The 21,440-nt window shown below is 36.2% G+C and overlaps 1 protein-coding gene across 12 annotated transcripts in view; it reads right to left on the bottom strand.

The window, feature by feature from the left end:
* EZH2 (enhancer of zeste 2 polycomb repressive complex 2 subunit) overlaps positions 1-20,986 on the bottom strand; it is an 86,137-nt gene extending 65,151 nt beyond the window's left edge. For 3 of the 12 annotated variants that reach the window (XM_058182289.1, XM_058182293.1, XM_058182299.1), the window contains exons 1-3: positions 20,743-20,985; positions 18,857-18,910; positions 523-647 (exon numbers count right to left, since the gene is read on the bottom strand). In XM_058182289.1, the coding sequence (XP_058038272.1) occupies positions 523-647; positions 18,857-18,910; positions 20,743-20,761 (198 nt within the window). In that variant the 5' untranslated portion in view covers positions 20,762-20,985. Of the gene's footprint in view, positions 1-522; positions 648-3,524; positions 3,727-18,856; positions 18,911-20,323; positions 20,486-20,742 lie in introns of those variants that run through there. The other 9 variants (XM_058182290.1, XM_058182300.1, XM_058182294.1 and 6 more) reach the window with 9 other exon arrangements.
* Positions 20,987-21,440: the final 454 nt, after the last annotated feature.

Below are 21,440 nucleotides of genomic sequence, written 5' to 3'. Positions count from 1 at the left end.
ACTGAATTTGGCACCTAATTTGACAAGTCTCTATATCTTAATTATACCATGCTTACAAGTAATGGCACGATAACTGTGCTAATTTCAGGCTCAAAAATTGTCTTAAGTTTTTTTTTCCCAGCAACAGTCTTCTCACACCACAGCTAGCCAATCCAAAACTAAAGAAAATTTCAATAGAAGATGGCAACATGGCATGGCTGATTCTATGGAAACTAAAAAAATATATCAAATAGTCATTCTACTATTAAACTCCAAACTGTATGTTCAAAAAGATTAAAATTATGCATTTTGGGTATATATATATTTGTTATCTTTTTGATAACAATTTTTAGAATCTATCTAAGAGAGACAAAAATATCAAATGGAAAACAGTTAAATAGTCATACCAGGAACAACTGCTAAGAGTCTTATTATTTAATGCTGTTATTATGGGTTTCCTTCAGAATCAGAATAGTCTTAGTTTAAAAAGTAACAAAAACTACTAGAAATATTCTTGTATGTTTGGAATTTGAAATTAATTACCTTTACTTCATCTGCTCGCCTGAACCTCTTGAGCTGTCTAAGCCTCATATATTCTGATTTTACACGCTTCCTCCAACAAATTGGTCCTTTCTCAGATTTCTTTCCAGTCTGACCCATAGTTATAACTGAAAAGAACAAAATGTAAAAGTGAGATCAAACACAATCAGCATTCTATATTTACATGTCCTGTCATTGATTATGTAAAAATGTTTATATAAATAAAAGGAAACTTTCTTTTCCTCGTTAGAAATTTAAATCATATGTTGTTCATGTCCCCCAGCAAAACAGTTACTCCATTCTAATGATGCTGGATTCAAGATGCTGTTAATAGCAATGATAATTGCTATTTGTAATTTCAAATACTATCAATAAGTGAATCATTTACCTCTTGCTATTAGAAATGGGTGGATCAAAAGATAGTACAAAAATGCAATTTTTAGTCATGAAAAATAATTAAAACATCCCATCAATTATAATTATAGATCATAGGTAAGGGGTGGAAGTAAAAATAATCATCATTAGCAGTCATGGATATAAATTCTCACTCTGAGATTACTATAATCTCATGAATAAGGCCTCCAATTTTATCTGAATTTCATATTTAGAAGAATCCCAACTCCCCATTGACATTGTCTGAAGTTGTCTGGGAAGATTGCAAATGATGATCATGTACCTCCCAGATGCTGCAACTGTTATAAATACATGCTGAATTTTGATCATGATCATGTGATTAAAATTCAAGTACCTGAATTTTAATCGCATGCCCATAGGGATGCTGTGATAGTCATAAATTTGAGGCTTGGTTGTAAATCACCATTTTCAGTGTCATTGTAATTTCAGTCACTAAATGGTCAAGAACTACGTGTGTGTGTGTGTGTGTGCGCGCGCGCAGTATCTCACAGCAACTGACTTTTATCCAGAACTGAGATTCTTCCTACAACTTTTTGACAGCTAAGATCAATAATTTTGTAACCTCTCGGTGGCAGTAGAGAGCAATTTCTTTACCAGTTGGAGGCTGACAAGCAGTATTATTAAGAGTAAAAAAGATTCTTCATTTTTTTAAAAAAGCACTTCATCTTTCAGAATCAGAAACCAGCTATAAGAGACCTTGGAGGTCTTCTAATCTAATACCCTGCTCAAGCAGAAGTCTCTATATAATCTGAGACAAGTGCTATCCAGTCTCTTTTTAAAAACCTCCAGATGAACCACCCCCAACTTCTGAAGGGAAACTGTTCCAGTAGTTAATTGTTCTCATTGTTAGGAAGTTTCTCCTTAATTCCAGGTTGCTTTTCTCCCTGATTATTTCCATCTATTGTTTCTTGTCTTGCCTTCTGGTGCCCTGTAAAATAACTTGACCCACCTCTTCTTTATGGCAGCCCGTCAAATACTGATATACTTCTATCATGTCACCCCTAGTCCTTTCTTCTAGCCTAGCCATAGCCAGTTCCTGCAACCATTCTACACGTTTTAGTCTCCAGGCCTTTAATCATCCTAGTTGCTCTGCACATTTTCCAAAGCCTCTCAACATCTTTTTTGTAATGTGACCAAAACTGGATGCTTTATCTTTTTTAAAGGGAAATTGTCCAGATTATTTAAAAGGTGTTATGGCAAAGCCAATGTTCTGTTTTCCTACTACGGCTGAAGAGGTATCTATCAATAGAATGTAATAGAGCTGTCTCCAGGTTAGGTAGTACTTATTGAGCATAATCTATTTTTTAAATATAAGCTGTTGTTAGTTGTAAAGAGTTTACTTAAGACTAGTGCTCAAAGAAAATTTCTAAAGGAATACAGGTAAGTAAGACAGTCCTTGTTTCAAGAGTCTTCTACTGAAGAAAGCTTCTGATAAGTTAGTTAGCGCTAACTAACAAAATGAAATTCAACAGTGAAAAAAGTAAGGTTCTACATTTAGGCAAAAAAACCAAAATGCACAGGTACCGTATATGTGGTACCTTTCTCAATAGTAGTAACTGTGAGAGGGATCTTGGAGTCCTAGTGGACAACCATTTAGATATGAGCCAGCAGTTTGCAGCAGCTGCCAAAAAAGCCAACACAGTTCTGGGCTGCATAAACAGAGGGACAGAATCAAGATCACGTGAATTGTTAATACCGCTTTATAATACCTTGATAAGGCGACACTTGGAATATTGCATTCAGTTTTGGTCGCCACGATGTAAAAAAGATGTTGAGACTTTAGAAAGAGTACAGAGAAGAGCAACAAAGATGATTAGGGGACTGGAGGCTAAAACACATGAAGAACGGTTACAGGAACTCGGTATGTCTAGTTTAAAGTAAAGAAGGACTAGGGGAGACATGATAGCAGTGTTCCAATATCTCAGGGGTTGCCACAAAGAAGAGGGAGTCAAACTATTCTCCAAAGCACCTGAGGGTAGCAAAAGAAGCAATGGGTGGAAACTAATCAAGGACAGAAGCAACTTAGAACCAAGGAGAAATTTCCTGAGTTAGAACTATCAATAAGTGGAACTTGCCTGCAGAAGTTGTGAATGCTCCAACACTGGAAATTTGTAAGAAAATATTGTTCAGCTATTTGTCTGAAATGGTGTAGGGTTTTCTGCCTTGGCAGGGGGTTGGACTAGAAGACCTCCAAGATCCCTTCCAGCTCTGTTATTATATTACATATTAAGGCCCAAATTTAAATTATGATACCTCAAATCAGGAGTGTAGTACCTATCCAAACTAACTTGATTTATTAAAGGCATATCTTTCATGACTATATTCATTTAATCAGATGCATGGAGGATGTAACTCTTGTGATACTTCATGCAAATAGAGACTAAGGAGCAAGCTGTTGCTTGCTTATGTTGCTCAACAGCATTAATGGATAGATGAAGTAGCTGCAGCTGAACTAGGAAGTAATATCAGTAAGTCAAACAATGTATCATTTTCTAGCAGTGCAAGATTTGATATTCCAGGAAATTATAATAGGATACTCTTCAGTGGTTCAGTCCGGTTCTATAGTAAAACCAGCGGGAGACTCTGCCTACCCGCCACGACGTCATCATGGGTGATCTGTGCATGAGCAGAAGAGCACGTGTGCATGCTCCCGTTGCAAACCAGTAGTAAAGGTAAGTGGAACCACCCCGGGTACTCTTGTAATGAAAAAGATTCTGCTGTAGGATAGTTTAACCAGCACTGGTCCTTGTTCCTCTTGAGATAGCTTGATGGCTCTTCAGCATCCAGCTTATACTATTGTTTTTTGAGGTGGGTGGTTGAAGACAAAGAATGGTAAACATTACTCTTTCATATAATTGGACTGAAATAAAATAAGGAACATCCAAAGAAATCACAACAAAGTTCCACAGGTATTTCAGGAAAACCCCTTATTTGGACTATGTCACTTCTCCAATATTCTAATATTCCAAAAGGCAATTTAGATGCTGTTTGCCAGAAATACAACAAAAATATGCACAAATAACCTTTTTTAAATTCTGCAAATGAAATTTTCAAACTGTAACTTTAGTTATATTACCCATAAAGTGGGAGATATATGAATAGTACCATCTACTATTTTAAAAAATAGTAACAATACAGATTGTTACTATTTTAATGTGAAATCCAAATGCTCCCTTTTATACAGATGCTGATAAAAAAGCAGCCAATAATTCAAGTCATCTGAATAGTGTATGTTTACTATTGCACAATGGTAGTTTTTCTTTTGAAATGATACAGAGATGCAAGGTTACGATTAAGAAAAAAAACTTAATCTGGAGAGCATGTATTGTAATAGTTAAGCAAGGTAATCATATGGGCATCTCCCTTACCATTGTCATGACTTTTAATTCTGGACTCAATTGTGATCGAATGTTGAAGACTATCTCAGGGGTGAAATTCAGCCGGTTCTATTCGGCTTGGGTAAACCGATAACAGCTGCGAGAGGATCTGCCCACCAGTGCGGATATCATGATATCGCTTTTTTGGGTGCGCAAAAGGCTTTACGCATGTGCAGATGACCGCATGCGTGAGCGAAGCAAGCACGCACACAGCGTGCGCACATTTGCAAACTGGTAGGGAAGGTAAGTGAATTTCACCCCTGGACTATCTGTATTAATATAATAATATTCAGCCTTTACAAAGAACTGAATGTCTCTTAGATGTTTTTTTCAAACATCATTCTGCACACTTGTGTTTAATAATATAAGCTTATAAATTACTATTCATACAATAAACAACTTTTAGTGTACAAGTTAGGTATTTTGCATGTAAGAATCTATCAGCTTTCATAAGTAGAAATAGAGTACCGTATTTTTCAGACTATAAGACGCTCCAAAGTATAAGACGCACCTAGCTTTTGGGGAGGAAAACAAGAAAAAAAAATCTGCCTCTGCCTCCCAGCAATTTGCCTCCTTGCAGCAAACAGCAAACAGCGTAGTCAGCTTCAACACAGACTGATTTAGCATAAGCAGCTGATTGGCGGTTGGATCTGCCTCCTAGAATACCTCCTATCAGCTGTTCCAGGCTGCAGAGATCACTGCCACCCATCGGTGCCGGCATCACCTATTGCCCATTTTCAGCCCGTTCCAGGTGGTGGAGCCATCACCTATCCCCACTGCCTGGAACAGGCTGAAAATGGGACGCACGGAGATCAAAAATGGGATGCACAGAGGCCAAAAATGGGGCACGGGGAGGTGACAGTGGCAATGGGCAGGGAAAATGAAATGCTTTAATGGGAAAAACAAACAAATGAAAAATTAGTATACTCCAATTTCAGCTTCACTTACATATTTTATAGGAAATGGTGGTAAATGAAGGCTCTATAGTTTTTAAGCTACATAGAAAACCTATCCTCTTTTCAGTGTTTTATCAAATGAACTAAAATTAAAATTATGTACATCTTAAGGGTAAGCTTTCTGTAGTTAGTTCCTCTCTGTAATGGTTTTTCCATTATTTGAAAGTGTAATCACATCTCCACTTGAGTTATACATTTCCAATTCCTTTTAAATATTTTAACAAGTATACAAAGGTAAAATGAAAATATATCTCCACCTTCTTAGGTATTTGGGATAAGAATATTTTAATAAATGAAAGAAGAAAATAATTTTCAAGATGAGTTACAGCTCCACATAATCACCCCCATTTATTACGCACTTCTGTAAGCAATGAACAAGCTTTTAAAATTGCCACCAAAGAACTTAATACTCTGTCTCTTCAGCCAGGTCCTTTGAACGTCATTAAAATTAAACAGCTGCCCATAAAATAATTCTTCAGCTTTGAAAAAAGGTAAAAAATGCATGCTGTCAAGTCTGGAGTGTATGACAAAAGGGTGAGACTGAAATCCAACTTTACAATAGTTTCTGTTCAAACAACAGCAATGTCTCTTTAACTGTCTACCGACTGTCCCTTAATTAGTACATCCATCTTTCTCTTATTATATGATGTTGCTATCATAGGCCAACCACTGTCTGAACACACAAATTAACTCTTCCTGGTTCACTACCTTAATCTTTTTTCACTCAACAATGTACAGTGCTCACTTCAAAACCAGCACCACCATACACCACCTGGTTTATCTTTGAAAATTTATCTTTGAAGGTGGATTTTAATTGCAAGGTCTTATTTACAGTAAAAAATTCAATTGATGCACATTGTTTAAAGCATGCTTATAAATATTCACTTTGGCCTTTTATTTCACAAACTATAGCAACATGAACTTTTCATTGCAACTTTTTTTTTTAATTGAAAAAGTTTTACAACAACAATTAAATTTTCCCCCCCTCCCCCTCCTTTCCTCCTCCCTCCAAAACTCCCCTCCTCCCCCCCCCCGACTTCCCGGAGCAAACACAAGGTATAGTTCAATAAACAAACAGTCATACATTAAATTTTTAAAATCTAACACAATTTAAAATTTAATTTAAAACTGTATTATGAAGCAGTTGTTCTTTCGGTAATAAGTGATTGGTTTAATTTGACGGAGGAAAGGATTTTGAATATAGAAGGTTATGATTTAGTATATGGTTGGCATGCATATTTATTGTATGATAAGAAAGTAGATAAAGCTTTTAAGAATCATGTGTTGAGAATTTCTCTTCTGCGTGTCTGGAAAAAATATTATTATAAGTTAAATTATAAAATTCCTATATGGGCAAGTCCTTGGCATGCAGTAGAAAATATAAATATAGAACAGGAACAAGAAATGATTACTTATAAAGATCTTTTATATAATGAGAGGGGAAATTTACAACTAAAATCTTTGGATATATTAAAAGAAAAAGGGAGGAAATATACTTGGTTTCAATATAGACAGTTAAAGGCTAGATAGAAAGAAGATCAGAAAATTGGTATTATTCAAAATAAAGAAAATTTGGTTAAACAAATTAGAAATCAAACCCAGGGGCATATAAAGAGATTGTATAATGTGTTGATAGAAATAAATTCTGAAAGAGATTTAATAAAGGATTGTATGATAAAATGGGAACAGAATATTCAGGAACCAATAATGTTGGAAACATGGGGAAAAATTTGGGTTAGAAATGTTAAATTTACACAAGCACAGAATTTAAGGGAAAATTTTTATAAGATGTTTTATAGATGGCATTTAGATCCTAAGAAATTATCATGTATGTATCCAGATATGCAAGCGAAATGTTGGAGATGTAATTGTGATGATGCTACATATTTTCATGTATGGTGGACTTGTAAGAAAATTAAGTCTTTCTGGATAAGAATTTGATGGATTATGCAGAATGTTCTGAAGAAGATAAAGTTCCTACCACAATTTTTCCTTTTGGGAATAACAACAGACTGTACAGTGATTGTTGATTGGACAATATTGGAAGAAAAAATAATTACCCACAATAGAAGAATGGATATTGAAAGTTTCCAATTTGGCTGAGATGGCTAAAATCTCAGCCTTCTTGAAAGACAGTACTCAAGAAAAATATATAAACCAATGGAAGAATTGGATTGATTATATTCAAAATAGATATCAGATTAAGAAATGTCAGATTGCCTTTGAATGAAGGATGTTGTTTTTGATTTTAATGGAAGAAGTCAGGTTATGTGAGAGAGAAGGATTATAATTGTGTTAGATTTCATTGCAACCTTTTGACTCCTAATATAACTTGTTTATTTTTATCTGAAAGCTCTGAAATATTCACAAGTTCAGTAGAAATAATTCATTTAGACTGATCTGATTATTAATAAGATAAAATCTTCAGTGATTTTTATTTCACAATGGCTTAGTCCAACTGTCTGCTTTTAATACCTTTAAATAAGTAGATAATATTAAGAGAGTTTATAGAAACATGTAGCATGTAGAGATTTGACTGAATATGAAAATCTTATAATACATAATGGAGCATCTGCTGGGTCTTAAAAATTGTTGAAGCATGACTCAGAACCTGTTAGTCAAATTAAACAAATGATTTAAATTTATCCAGGATTTAAATGAGTAATAAATATTCAACAACTGGAATTTTAATGAAATAATTTATACCAAATTTTATACTTAAAGAAAATTTGCATGTTTCATCATTGATATGCTGTCACGGTCCAGGTAGAGACAAGAAATACCATATTTTTCGGTCTTTAAAAGAGGCTGAAAATTTGGGTGCTTCTTATACTCCGGATGTAACCTCACCCACCCACCGGCCCCCACCCTTCAGCCTCCGCGCATCCTCTTCCTGCCTGCAGAGATTGTCACTAACAATGGCTTGCATTTTTGGGCTCTGTGCGTCATGTTTTCAGCCTCCAAACGCTCTGTTTGAGAACCCTTCAAGGCTGCGGGAATTGCCAAAGCACATCGCTGCCGATTGCCGCCCAAAAATGTGACGAGTTTGGAGGCTGAAAACGCAAGACACGGTGCCCAAAATGGTTACCCGGAACAGCTGCTGCCTTCTCTTACCCCTTCCGCACTTTGGCTGATTTAGTCACTGGAGTTCCCTCTGACAATCAGCTGTGCTTTAGAAACTGCTTTTTAGTCCCAACCAACCCCAACCTCAAAACCAGCGAGTAAACTAATGTGCTGAAGCTGACCAGGCTAAGGACTAGCCAGACCTGTAGGCAGAATTTCCCCCCCGCCCTATTTTCTTCCCCGCGGTGTGGCTCAGGCTGTAAAAAGCCTGTTATTAAAACACAGCTGCCTGCAATTACTGCAAGTTCTAGTCCCACCAGGTCCAAGGTTGACTCAGCCTTCCATCCTTTATAAGGTAGGTAAAATGAGGACCCAGATTGTTGGGGGGGCAATAAGTTGACTTTGTAAATATACAAATAGAATGAGACTATTGCCTTACACATTGTAAGCTGCCCTGAGTCTTCGGAGAAGGGCGGGATATAAATGTAAATAAATAAATAAAAAAATTGAGGTGCGTCTTATACTCCAGTGCTTCTTATACTATGAAAAATACGGTAGTTCATTCTCTAAAAATTATTGGAAAAATTGTCAGAACTGCAATGAACTGGTTGAATCATCCTTTTATATTTGGTGGGAATGTTTAAAGCTCAATAACTTTGGGAAATAATTCATACTAAAATGAATAAAATCTTAGAAGTTAAATTCCAATTCAACCTAATACTTTTACTATACTTTACAAAAGTATTTATTCCAAAAAGTATGACAAATTAGCACTGTATATACTGTACTATATGCATATACTAACTGTTGCAAGAATATTATATGCCTTTTATTGGAATAGATATTTGTTCCCTTTTATGGAAGAATGATTAATTAAATTTCTATATGAGAGTATATGCTGATGTATAGAAGAACTTTGCATCCAAAAATAAATCTGACAGAGAATTTAATAAAACTGGAAACCACTCTTGATGTCAACATAATTCAATACACAAATCCGTACTACAGAAAATCCTCATTTAATCACCATTTGTTTAACAACTATTCAAAGTAACATCATCTCCGTGGTCACATGATAATAGACACTTGGGAACTGGTTCACAATCACAATGTTTAAATATCTCAATCATCCAGTTCATGATTGTCCCAAAGGTGCTTTTTCAAAGGGCAACTGGAAATTCTTGGTTTTTCACCTTAAAATCGTTTTGCTTCTTCTCCAAGAAGCTTCTTCAGTTTTGACTGAATGGTGGGAAATAGAAGAATTTATATTCTTTGTATTCATCTGGTAGTTAGCTCTTTGAGGGTTGGCCATTAGGTCTCTCAGAGTCATTGAGGCCACTTGGAGGTTTATCACTATCCTCAGACTCATCTGAATCAGAGTGCAAATGGGTGTGGAAACGTCTTGGGACTGCTAAAAGAACTGCGTTGTAAGCAGGTGATAGATGGTGTCATCCCTCCTCCTGTTAAGAGAGGGCTGTTCAATTTTCACATAGATTACCTCTTTGACCCCTCCCAATGGTTTTCTTTGTCCAGAATGTGAACTTTGCTATCTGACCTTTGTCTTGATGCAGATGGACTGCTGAATCCTGTCCTGATGGGTTTGAATCAAACATTTGTGAAGTGGTTGTTTTGTTTTCCCAATGTACAGCTCTGCACATGTCTCACTGCACTGAACTGCATATATCATGTTGCTCAGTCTATGTCCAGGTGTTTTATCCTTGGGGTGGAGAAGCTTCTGCCTTGATCAAGCATATCAAGGAAGCCCTTAGAACCTGTGGCTATGCCAACTAGACCTTCATCAAATCTAGAAAAAGATACAACAGAAACTCTTCCGTAACAGAAAAAGAAGAGAACAACAAACAGAGCAATGTTGTCATTTCATACCATGCAGGAATATCTGAAAATCTTAGAAGGATTTTCAACTTAACACAACATACTGTATTTTTCGCACTATAAGAAGCACTGGACCATAAGATGCACAATAGCTTTAAAGGAGGAAAACAAGAAAAACAAGCATCCATCTGTATTCATCTGCTAGCGTTCTTGCAGCAAACAGCCTGGTCAGCTTTAGCATGTTATCACAGCCCCAGCACATGGCTCATCAGGGCTCCACTCCGTTGCGCGCACCACCAATCAACTGAGCTGAGCTGCTGCTGCCGTTAGGGAAGGCTGGAACCTTCTAGAAGAAGCCTATAGATCAGCCTATCACCACCACTGCCATCTGCCAGCAGCGACTGGTGGCACCAACTGGCAATCCCCAGCACCTAGAACAGCTGATCGGCGGTATTCCGGGACAGCTGCTGGGCAGTGAAGGCTTCAGCGTTCCTTCGCGGTGGCAAATGGCAATAGCAGTTACAGGCGGTGGCGAACGCCACCGCTGAACAAACCCCCCTCTCCCCGCTGCAATATTTGCTCTATAAGACACACCGAAATTTCCATCCACTTTTGGGTGGGGGGGGAGTATGTCTTATAGTGCAAAAAATATGGTACGTGCACACTTTAAACCTAAGAAAACATAAAGGCAGAAGCTTCTCCACCCCAAGAATAAAACACTCAGATATAAATCATTCCATTCTTCACAATTCAGACCAAGCTTCTTGAATGAAAAAATATTTTCAAGGACAAAATGAAGTTGACTTTTGGAAAAAAATCTTTGGAACAATCATAATGGTTGCATGGTCCCACAGATTGCCATTTGCAGTCTTCATCCCTGGCTTCTAAGAAACAAAATCAGTAATGAAGCTGGCAGAAGATCATAAATGGCAATCATGATGCTGTGCTTACTGACTCAGAAAATTCACTTAATGATAGCAACCAAAATTCCTGCAACTGCCATTGTAAGTTGCCATGGTCACATTTTATGATCATGTCGCTTAAGGACAGAGTTCCCAATTACCACAATCAAGCAAATATTACTTATATATTGAAAGTTGGGTTTCTATCTAGATAAACTCAAAAACAATTTCATAGAATTCCTTGGATATTTTCATTCCAGTCTGATGAAAAACACTAATGAATACAGAGTTCAATATGCAAAATTTTACTCATTTGTCATGCTATCTAATCTACTAATCTACTCAAGAAATAATCTGAGATAAAGTTAATCTGGAAAAACCTATTTTTGATAAATGCATACCACTTCATATCATTACAACTTTGTCCTACAAATACCTTACATTTTTGTAAGATATGGTGAGAATTTAGACTGAATAACACTTTTTAGTTCATTAGAACTGCTGTATTTTCTAAGTATAAGATTCATGTTTGACTACATTCCACAGTAGTTTTCCTTAAAGAACTTCAGCATTACATGGGTTATATTCAGAGGTTATTTTCCCCTGATAATCCTGCAATTTCCATTTCCTTATCTGGTCAAGGATGATTGAACGTGTGTCACTGCATGCTTCATACCCCCAGTCATCAGTAGTAGTATTATTGCTCTTTCTTTCTGGCTAATTATCTACATCCAAAATATTTAACCACTCTGAAATGTGACTCAAGATAAGACTTCATTATTATATTTCCATGTTCTTGTATAGTACATAAGCATTTATATAAAGATTTTCCTTCAGAACTACTCTAATCCCATGGGATAGTTTAAAGCCCTTCTCATGAAGCTCACCACAGTGAAGGCACGTTACTTTTAACAGATAAAAGACATTTCATATCTGCAGTCTATGATCCAGATAATTAAGGCCATGATCCGAAAAAGTATCATCACACCACCATATACAGTCATTCACTTGTAATAAAATTCTCTCTCTTCCAGTGTTCTTCCATAAACTGGGAAGCTGGATGATAAACTATTCTTAACTTTTCTTCCTAGGTCTTCTTTGCAATATTGTAAGCATGTAGTTAATAGTTACCAGTGGGCTTGATAAGAGCGAAAATAGTTTTGTTGCACATCTGGCCCTACTTTTGCTTCACAGCGTGTAAAATCATTCTGCATTTATTGTGATTCCTCATAATAGTCACTCTCTATCCTCTTTAGGAAGCTGTATCCCCAATAGCCTTCAATGATACACTGTCCTTGTTGCCTATACTATATTGCTGTTTATCTTTAAAACTCAAATGTTATCTCATCTCTGAAAAGAGAATGGGAGGAGCAGGAAGATACTTAGGAAAGGAGACAGGGGTCTAGGCTGATAATTTCAACGCTAGACACTGGAAGAGGGTAGGGATAGGAGAAATACTTAGATTGATTAGGCAGGACGTAGACACAGATAAAGATTTAAGAGAAGAATATGGGAGGCAAGTTAAAAAAAGAGTAAGAATTAAAGTATTGATGCGGGCAAGAAATGATGGATAGGAGGCGGATAGGAAAAAGAAGAAAGAAAGAAAATTCTTTCCTTTTTTTATAATGGTGGCAGGAGGAGAAATTAGAACAGAGATAGGAATGTGTTCAATAAGAGATTGAGGAATTACTTGAATATATACCTTACATGATGAAACAAAAGTAATAATAAAATGGGAAAAATAGAGATTGAATAATGGAATTACTAAGAAATTTAAATAACATTGTGATTGGTAAATGTTGAGCAATTAAATAATGAAAAAAACATATTTTAATATAAACATGTGTATCAATACTAGAATTATATAGATTGGATGAAAGCAAAGAATAGGAATAGAGTTATTTTGTATGTTTAAATAATATCGTGATTGGCATTAAAATAGTATATTGAAACACTGAATAATGGAACAATGAAGGATAGTATTTTAATATAAATAGATTTGAAGTGAAATATGGGAAATATGAATAAGAACTAAGGATTAAAAATGGAAAATTAGAGATTAAATAATAGTATTATTGAGTCTGTTTAAATATTGTGATTTGCAGTGGAATAATAAAGTAAAATGAGTAATAAAATGATGAAAGAATATATTTTAATATAAACAGGTATATTAATAGTGGAATCATATATATAGATTGGAAGAATGTAAAGAATATGAACAGAATTAATTTTCATATTTAAATAATGTGATTGGTATTAGAATTGTATATTTCAATATAGAAAAATGAAATAATGAAGGATAGTATTGTAATACAAAGGGAACATCTTTTAATATAATGGTGACATGATAAAAGTTAAAATAAAGACAGAAATAAGAGAAAGAGGGAATATTAGCAGACACATTTTTATAAAATAAGACAAGTGAAAGGATAAGAGGGAGATTTAGAAACTGAATGGCAGTAATATGTATGTTTAAACAATATGAAATAATCAAAGATTGTAATTTGATATAAATGTGTATTACTACTAGAAATATATAAGCTGGAGGAATGTGATAACTATGATCAATAATACTATTTTATCTGTATTGTAATGTATGGCACCCAGATCTCACACTGTTCACACATTAATATGTATATGTAATATAAAATAAAAAAGTTGATTAAAAAATCTTATCTGCAAAGATCCTTCAAACGTTTCTAGTTTTCATAAAGTCTTCTTGGTCACTTGCATCTTATACATTGGACTTGCCTCTTTAATTCTCTTACTTACATAAACGTATTTCTCTTGTTCATTATGGCAATTACTTCTTTATCTAATAAACCACTGCTCTTTCGTATAGTTATTTGCTGCTCCGTCTTTTGACTTTTTCTCAGATATCCCACAAACTTTCAAATATATGCCTGGTTGTTTGCAAAAACCCAAAATATGCTCTATAAAGTGCAGCTACAGCTTTTGTCTTCACTATTGTTTAAGGCATCTTCTCAAGTTAATCAAGTGTTTGCTGTTGAGCCCTGCTGATAAGACCTCCATTAAAGCTTGAAGAGGCCATTTTTTCTTACTAATCTGAATCTGACAATGTGACTCAGGTGATCTATAATTTTTTTTAGACAACTTACTGAAACATCAATTCATTGATAAAACATTACTAGAAAATTATTGCTAGGAATAAAGAGACATTACATGGCCATATAATACACAGAAAACACTTTATGTTATGAAAGGATTACCATGCTTTCTGTGCTTTTCAAATCTATTTATAAAGCAAACACATAATTTTCCTGTAATTTTGTTAGAATTTTTTTTTCTAATACAAATTATTTGCATAATGAAATCACCCCCCCATATTCAGTTACATACGCATGACAAATCCTTAATTTTGTTCTTTCAAAACAATTAGTGTTAGCTCAGAAATACAGATGTACTAGGTAAAAACCAGAAAACCAATGGAATATGCCTAAATTTAATTTACACCAACATTACACTCCTCCTTATCTTTCTAACTTCCAAATCATCTTTGCTTCCATTTCTTCCATACAATTTGTATATTGTATTTTGTGCTTTACTGTTTAAATTTATACTTTCATATATAGCCACCAAACTCCAAGTAACATTAAGCACTTTCTGATATGTATCTTAATTATTTTCCATTACTAAATCTATCTTTCACTTTACAATCATCAATCCAACTTCAAAATACCAGGACACCTTCATTTAGATTTATGACATTCTTCCTTTTTCTCTTACACTCACATCTATTTTTCTTTCATTTAATCCACTAATTTATTCTATTTTGTCTTTACTGTCTTGTATTCCATGCAATCTTCTACAGAATAGGCAACTAGGTTACCAATCTTAATCATATCCTTTTCATATACAATCTTCATTGGGTATGATTTCAGTGAGCCTTACCTTAGTTTGGTCAGTTTACCAGAAGCACCGCTCATTTTTATCCCACTCTGTTCATTCTAGTTTAAGCAAGCTTGATTCTCTAATGAAGCAACTTTCTAGAAAGCCAACATTGTTATTCATATCCCATTACTTTAAAAAATACAGGCAGGCATGTATGTCGGGAATTTTCAGTTTTTTCATGCCATAGAACTTACTGGTTATAAAGAAAGTTTCATAACCTCTGATCAACTGGCACTGCTCAGTCATAGAAAGTTGGCAATAAAAATTACTTAATATAATTTATGCTAATTTATGTATTAAAATTATCAAAACTGCATAAAAATGCATGCATCAGTTATTCCATTTATTCCAAGCATATAAATTTAACTATTTCGATGTACAAAAATTAAAACTTAAATTTCACAATTACTCAGGCAATTAATGTTCTGGCCAAATAAATCAATATTCAGTGACTATTTTCCCTCAGAAAAAATATTACAGACACCTGTGGCTGCATTCCAAATAATTTTTTTTAAAGTTGATTTTTTCCCAAAACTTTATCAAAACCCTTTTTTTGCATAATGATGTGATCTGCTTTGGTCATTTACTACTTCTTTACTGCTCCCTCCCTTTGCAAATATCTCTGGTATTCACTTCAGGAAACCTACCCATGTCACTACAACTGCTAGATATTGAATTTAGGCAGATAATAAATTGTTTTTAAAATCCATACTTCTCTATTTTGTCAATGACAATATTTGTCACTTAGGAAATCTAAAAATTAATATTTTTCTCTATTTCCACTGCTGATAGATGAAAACAAACATATATTTTTAAAAAACTACATTAGATTTGAAATCCAAAGCTATTTAACTCATTTTATTTCAATCTAGTGTGGTGTGCCAGGACAATAACCTCAGCAACTTTAAGCAGAATGCCCGGTACTGGTAGTGTAGCTCAGCAATCTTTTAGAGACTGCTGGTTCTCTGCTTGGGTTTTGGTATTTTGTTTTTTGACAAAGTATCTTTTATGCTTGTCAAGTGTGCTTGTAATGTGGTGAGATAAAACTGTGAAAGTAAAAAAAAAAAAAGCAAAGCAGAAATTTGAAAATCCCTTCTGTATGTGACACAGCCTTATCATGCATTAATAATGTTCAAAATTCTTAAGGAAGTTCTTATTTAATTCTGATTATACTATATCAGTAAATACTGACAATTCACATATGTCTGTACAAAAACAGTAATATGGACTATTAGTATATTAAAACACGTATTATTTATTTGATTATAGCCATCCCACTCCAAACGACAGTACTTACTGATGCTAATGTAAAGGGATACTACAGTAAAGAGCTGATATTTTATTATAAAGTTGTTTACATTTTCAAATAATCTGTATATGAAATACACATAGGCCAAAAAGTCTGTCATTATTTTCCTCACCGTAACATATACAAGGCAATAAATTGTATATTTATTGTATACAATAATAATATTGTATAATTGTCTGAAGAAGAAAGTACACCCACTTTGAGTTCTATGGTTTTATGTATTAGGACCGTGATGGCAAACTTATGGCATGCGTGCCCGAAGTGGGACACGGAGCCTTGTCGCCTGGCATGTGCGGCGTCCCCCGTTCCTCTTCCAGGTTTCTGATGTGCATGCACGTGCGACGATCAGCTGGCCTTTTTGCACGCGGCAAAAAGCTGTTCTTCCATTTTCCTGCGTAAGCATGCGTGCTGGCCAGCTGATCATCACGCGCGCATGCATGCCAGAAATGATCAGTTGGCCTTTTTGCATGCAGCAAAGAGCTGTTCTTCCATTTTCCTGTGTGAGCGTGCAAGCCGGTCAGCTGATCGTCACACGTGCATGAGCACCAGAAACCCGGAAGACTAGCTGGGCAGCACCCATGTGTGCACCGGAAACCAGACAATCATTTTTGGGTGTGTTCATGCACTCTAGGCAGTTCCTCTTCTGGGTTGTGGCCCCTTTTCAGCACGCAAGTGTCAAAAAGGTTCACCATCACTGTATTAGGACATAATAAAAATCATCTGGTTCTTAGCTGTTCTTAAAAGTAGGTAAATGCAACCTCAGTTGAACAACAAATGCATGAAATATTGGACCATGTCATAAAAAGAAAGCCAAAATGTAAAAGCTAGTTGTGTAAAACTAAATACACCTTATGATTCTATAGCTTGAACACCTTAGCAGCAATAACTTGAAGTAATCATTTTCTGCATGACTTCATTAGTCTTTTACATTGTTGAGGAATTTTGACCCGCTCTTTATAACATTGCTTTAGTCAATGGAGATTTGTGGGCATTTGTTATGCTCTCTTGAGGTCCCGCCACATCATTTCAATCAGGCTGAGCTCTGGACTTTGACTGGGCCATTGTAACACTTGATTCTTTTCTTTTTCAGCCATTCTGTTATGGATTTGCTGATGTGCTTGGGATCATTGTTCTGTTGCAAGACCCAATGGCAGCCAAGCTTTAGCTGGCAGACAGATGACCTCACATTTGACTCTAGAATATTTTAATATACAGAGGAGTTCATGGTCCATTCAATGACTGCAAGGTGTCCAGTTCTTCTGGCTGCAAAACAAGCCCAAATCATCACTCCTCCACCACTGTGCTTGACACTTGGTATGTTTGTGCTGATAAGTTTTTTTAGTTTTTGTCAAACATGGCACTGTGCATTATTGCCAAATATCTTCACCACTTCTGTCCCAATGACAGAATCCCAGAAGCCTTGTGATTTGTTCACATCAACTTTGCAAACCTAAGCCGTATTGCCATGTTCTTTTACAGAGAAAAAGCTTTTTCCTGGGAACCCTACTAAATAAACCATACTTGTTCAGTCTTTTTCTAATTGTACTGTCATGAAACATTTAAGAAACTAACTGAGGCTTTTAGTCTGAGATATAACTTTCAGATTTTTTGCAATTTCTCTGAGTCTTGCACAGTCTGACCTTATGATGAATTTGGGACATCCACTCCTGGGGAAGATTGACAACTGTCTAGAATACCTTCCACTTACGAATAATCTTCCTAACTGTAGAATACTGGACTTTAAATTGTTTGGAAATGTCCTTAAAACCCTTTCCAGATTGATGGGCAGCAACAATTGCTGATCTCAAATCATTGCTCATGTCTCTACTCTTTGGCATTGTGTTAACGTCAAAGCCGGAGACCAGCAAATTCCTAAAACTTTGGCTTTTATAGAGGTAGTTACATTTGCTGATGATCAATTGATGAAGGGCACTTAGTTAGCAACACCTTTTCATACTGATAGAAGCAGTAAATGTATACTTAGTTTTTCATAGACGGTTTTTCCATTTTGGCTTTCTTTTTGTAAAATAAATGATGGTGTAATATTTCAACTGTTGCTGTTCATCTGAGACTGTATTTACCTACTTTAAGGACCAAATGATTTTCACTATGTTCTAGATAAAACCATATAACTCAGAGGGTATACTTTCTTTTTCACATCACTGTAGACAAGATCTTTTTCAATATAATAATTGCAGAAGGCAACCTACACAAAATCACTTTTAGTCAGGTAAATATAACTTTTAAAGTTCTTGCTCATTTTATTCATAATCATTTAATGATTTCAAATTTTAATCCTTTTACAGGCACAAAATACTACAGAAAAATGACAATTTTCTTTCTTAAAGTAAACCTTTGTAGGTTATGCTATAGTGAACTATGTAGCAGTATCAATTTCATATAGTGAGCAGAGTTGCTAGTGATCATATAAGTCAACTTGAAGTTTTTAGATCAATTTAAAAAATCTGCTAATTTAGTGAACAGTTCAATTCAAAATAAACAATCTTATAAATATGCAAATATTTACAAAACTTTAAGTGACACTTCTTAAATGAGGCTCTGTTTCAGTACCGTATAGAATGTTACTTCCAAAACAGTACATACTGAGACATGTCCAGGGATTATCTGAAATAAAAAATATTTCCATTGATAAAATATTCTTAGCAAAAATTCATTATGGGTTAAAATTGTTCAGTATAATCACTGTTTGCCATATTGAAATCTGCTTACAAAATCTGAGCATTTTAATATTAGCAGTTTAAATATTGATATTAAATCAGAAAAGAACTGAAGAAAGGTCAGCATTTTATTGTTTTTTACCAATACTGCTCTAGGATAGACTTACTCATCCTTATCCGGAAGTCAATCTCTTCCACTCAAATACATTTATTTCCAAATAGGTATATACAGAATCACCACTGGTATTTTTACATTTTGGAAATTACAATACTGAAACTTCTTCACTGGGAACTCATCTTCCATTCCATACCCCTTATTCAGAATAACATAAGATTCAGAATACTTAAAGCTCTTCTCTCTAGAACCCTCCTTTAGAAGTAATTTTCCTTTGTTAGCATTAAGTGAGAATTATAATGTTTCAATTAAAGTATTTTGAATCCCCAGTAATTTACAAAGGGATCTCCCTTTCAAACAATTACTGCAGCCCAAAATAGAATGCTGTGAAAAAGAGTATTGTTGGATTTGAGTAGAGGACGGCAGGAATACATTCTTATCTCTAAAATATAATCAACTCTGCCCCTTCTTTCTGCAGATGAGCTTCTGACTGTTCATTCATCTACCTGTTCAGTAACATTATTTTGTCTACAAATCTCGAAATACTTAGGTGGCTCAGAAAGCACCAGTGTGAGTGAACAAAGGATAATTTTCATTCAGCACTTGTGCTCATCACATCCCAAGAGTTTGCACCTCTTGAAAGCATTCTTATAAAAAGCTGGTGCCTTAATTCCCATTAAAGGAAACTGGACAGGAGATTCGAACTGATCCTTTCACAATTCTTTAAATTCTTTTGAAATAACTTGTCACACTAGATGCCCATTGCCTAAATAATCACACACTATTCATGACACCCAGCATTTAGAAATGTTTAGTTATGTGTTGGGTGCTGAACGAAGAATTCCGAGACAATCTCTGCTTCTCCGAAAACATCCTCCCTTTGTCATACATTTACTTCCACCCCGTTATCTAATCTCCCATACGCCCTTCTCAGTCATCACTCCCCCATTTATCTTCGTTTCTCCGCAGACTTGTTGTACCTTCACAACCTCGCTTACCCTAGTAGCACCCCTTCTAATTCAAGCCCTGCTGTATTTAACTAGAGGAGGGGCTTTCAGAGACACCTCTCCCAGGCTGCCCTTCGTAGCAAGCCCCACCCCTCGCCCTATAGACAACCCCCACCTTAACTTGCGTGAGTCCCATCCCCCGCCCCCAAGCACGACAAAGAGCCCCTGAGCGGGTGTGTCTTTCCCGTCCTCTGCCCGTCGCCCGTCCACTCGCTAGCCCATTCCCTGGTAGTAGCACCTACTGCCGCCGGTGGCTTCCCGCCCACCGCGCTGCCTTTCACTTTCTGTCCGAGCGTCGGGTTCACTTCACTGATCTTCCCCGTCTTCTTGTCCCCAGCTTCGGACAACAGAGCGCCAAACCCCGCGGCGGCCCAATGGCCCCCGCTCTCATTGGAGAAAACCTGCCGTCGTCGGGATTGGATCTCTCTCCCCCTCCACGCCCAGCAGTGCCAGGCACCTACCAATCGGTGGCAGAAGGAGGCAGTGTCAGCGGCAATTAAGGGGTGGAGAAATCGTTTCTCTGCCCCCCCCTTCTCCCCACGTGCGGGGCGGGAAAGGAGAGGGAAGTTCTTTGTTCTCGCGCTGGCTGGCTAGAAGAGATGGGGATCTTTCTCCTTGTCTTCAAAAACTTAAGACCCCGATCCCCCCCCACTTTACCGGCAAGCTCTGTTCCCATGTACTTTGTGGAAAGAGGCGGCTGAAGCGTGAAAAGTCTTCCTTCTGTGGTGCGATCGGAGAAAGAAAATTCAAGTCCCGTCTAAACAGAAAGAATAAGTGTCCTAGCGAAGCATTCGCCCAAATCGGCTCTTTAAATCCGGCTGCCGTTAACGGTCCCAAAGCTGGAACGCTTTTTTTCCTTTTTTTTTTGCGCGCGCGCAAGTGTCTGTGCGCGCGCCTGCTATGGAACACAAATGAGCGCCTCGAGATCGGGCTCCGTGCCCAGCTCCCGCCGTCTCCTGTTGCAGTCACCGCCTACTCGAAGAGTTGCTGGTCCAATAACGAATGTAGGCAAAGCTTTGTGGAGGAGCGATTTTGGCCAAAATATTTCCCTGATTTCGAACAGAATTATATGGCAATAGCGGATATTCAATACACACATTAAATCAACAAATACTTAATAGCTGGATGGTCCTTTTGTTTTCAACTGCAAATCATGTTACATAATAACGTAAACAAAATTGGCAATTATCTTAGAATCATATATCTCCTGCGTCTTAGAAACTTAGGCTGCAACTGCTATAAAGGCATGTATAATGTGAGCCTGATTTTTTCATAAAAATAGATAAAGTTGCATTGTGGTGCATTTATTAACCTCTCAGCCTCCCATGCTTTGGAGAGAATTGTACTTAAAGAGT

Source organism: Ahaetulla prasina, chromosome 4 (genome assembly GCF_028640845.1).
Source record: "Ahaetulla prasina isolate Xishuangbanna chromosome 4, ASM2864084v1, whole genome shotgun sequence".
Taxonomy (NCBI): Eukaryota; Metazoa; Chordata; class Lepidosauria; order Squamata; family Colubridae; genus Ahaetulla; species Ahaetulla prasina.
This window is presented reverse-complemented; position numbering and strand designations above follow the sequence as displayed.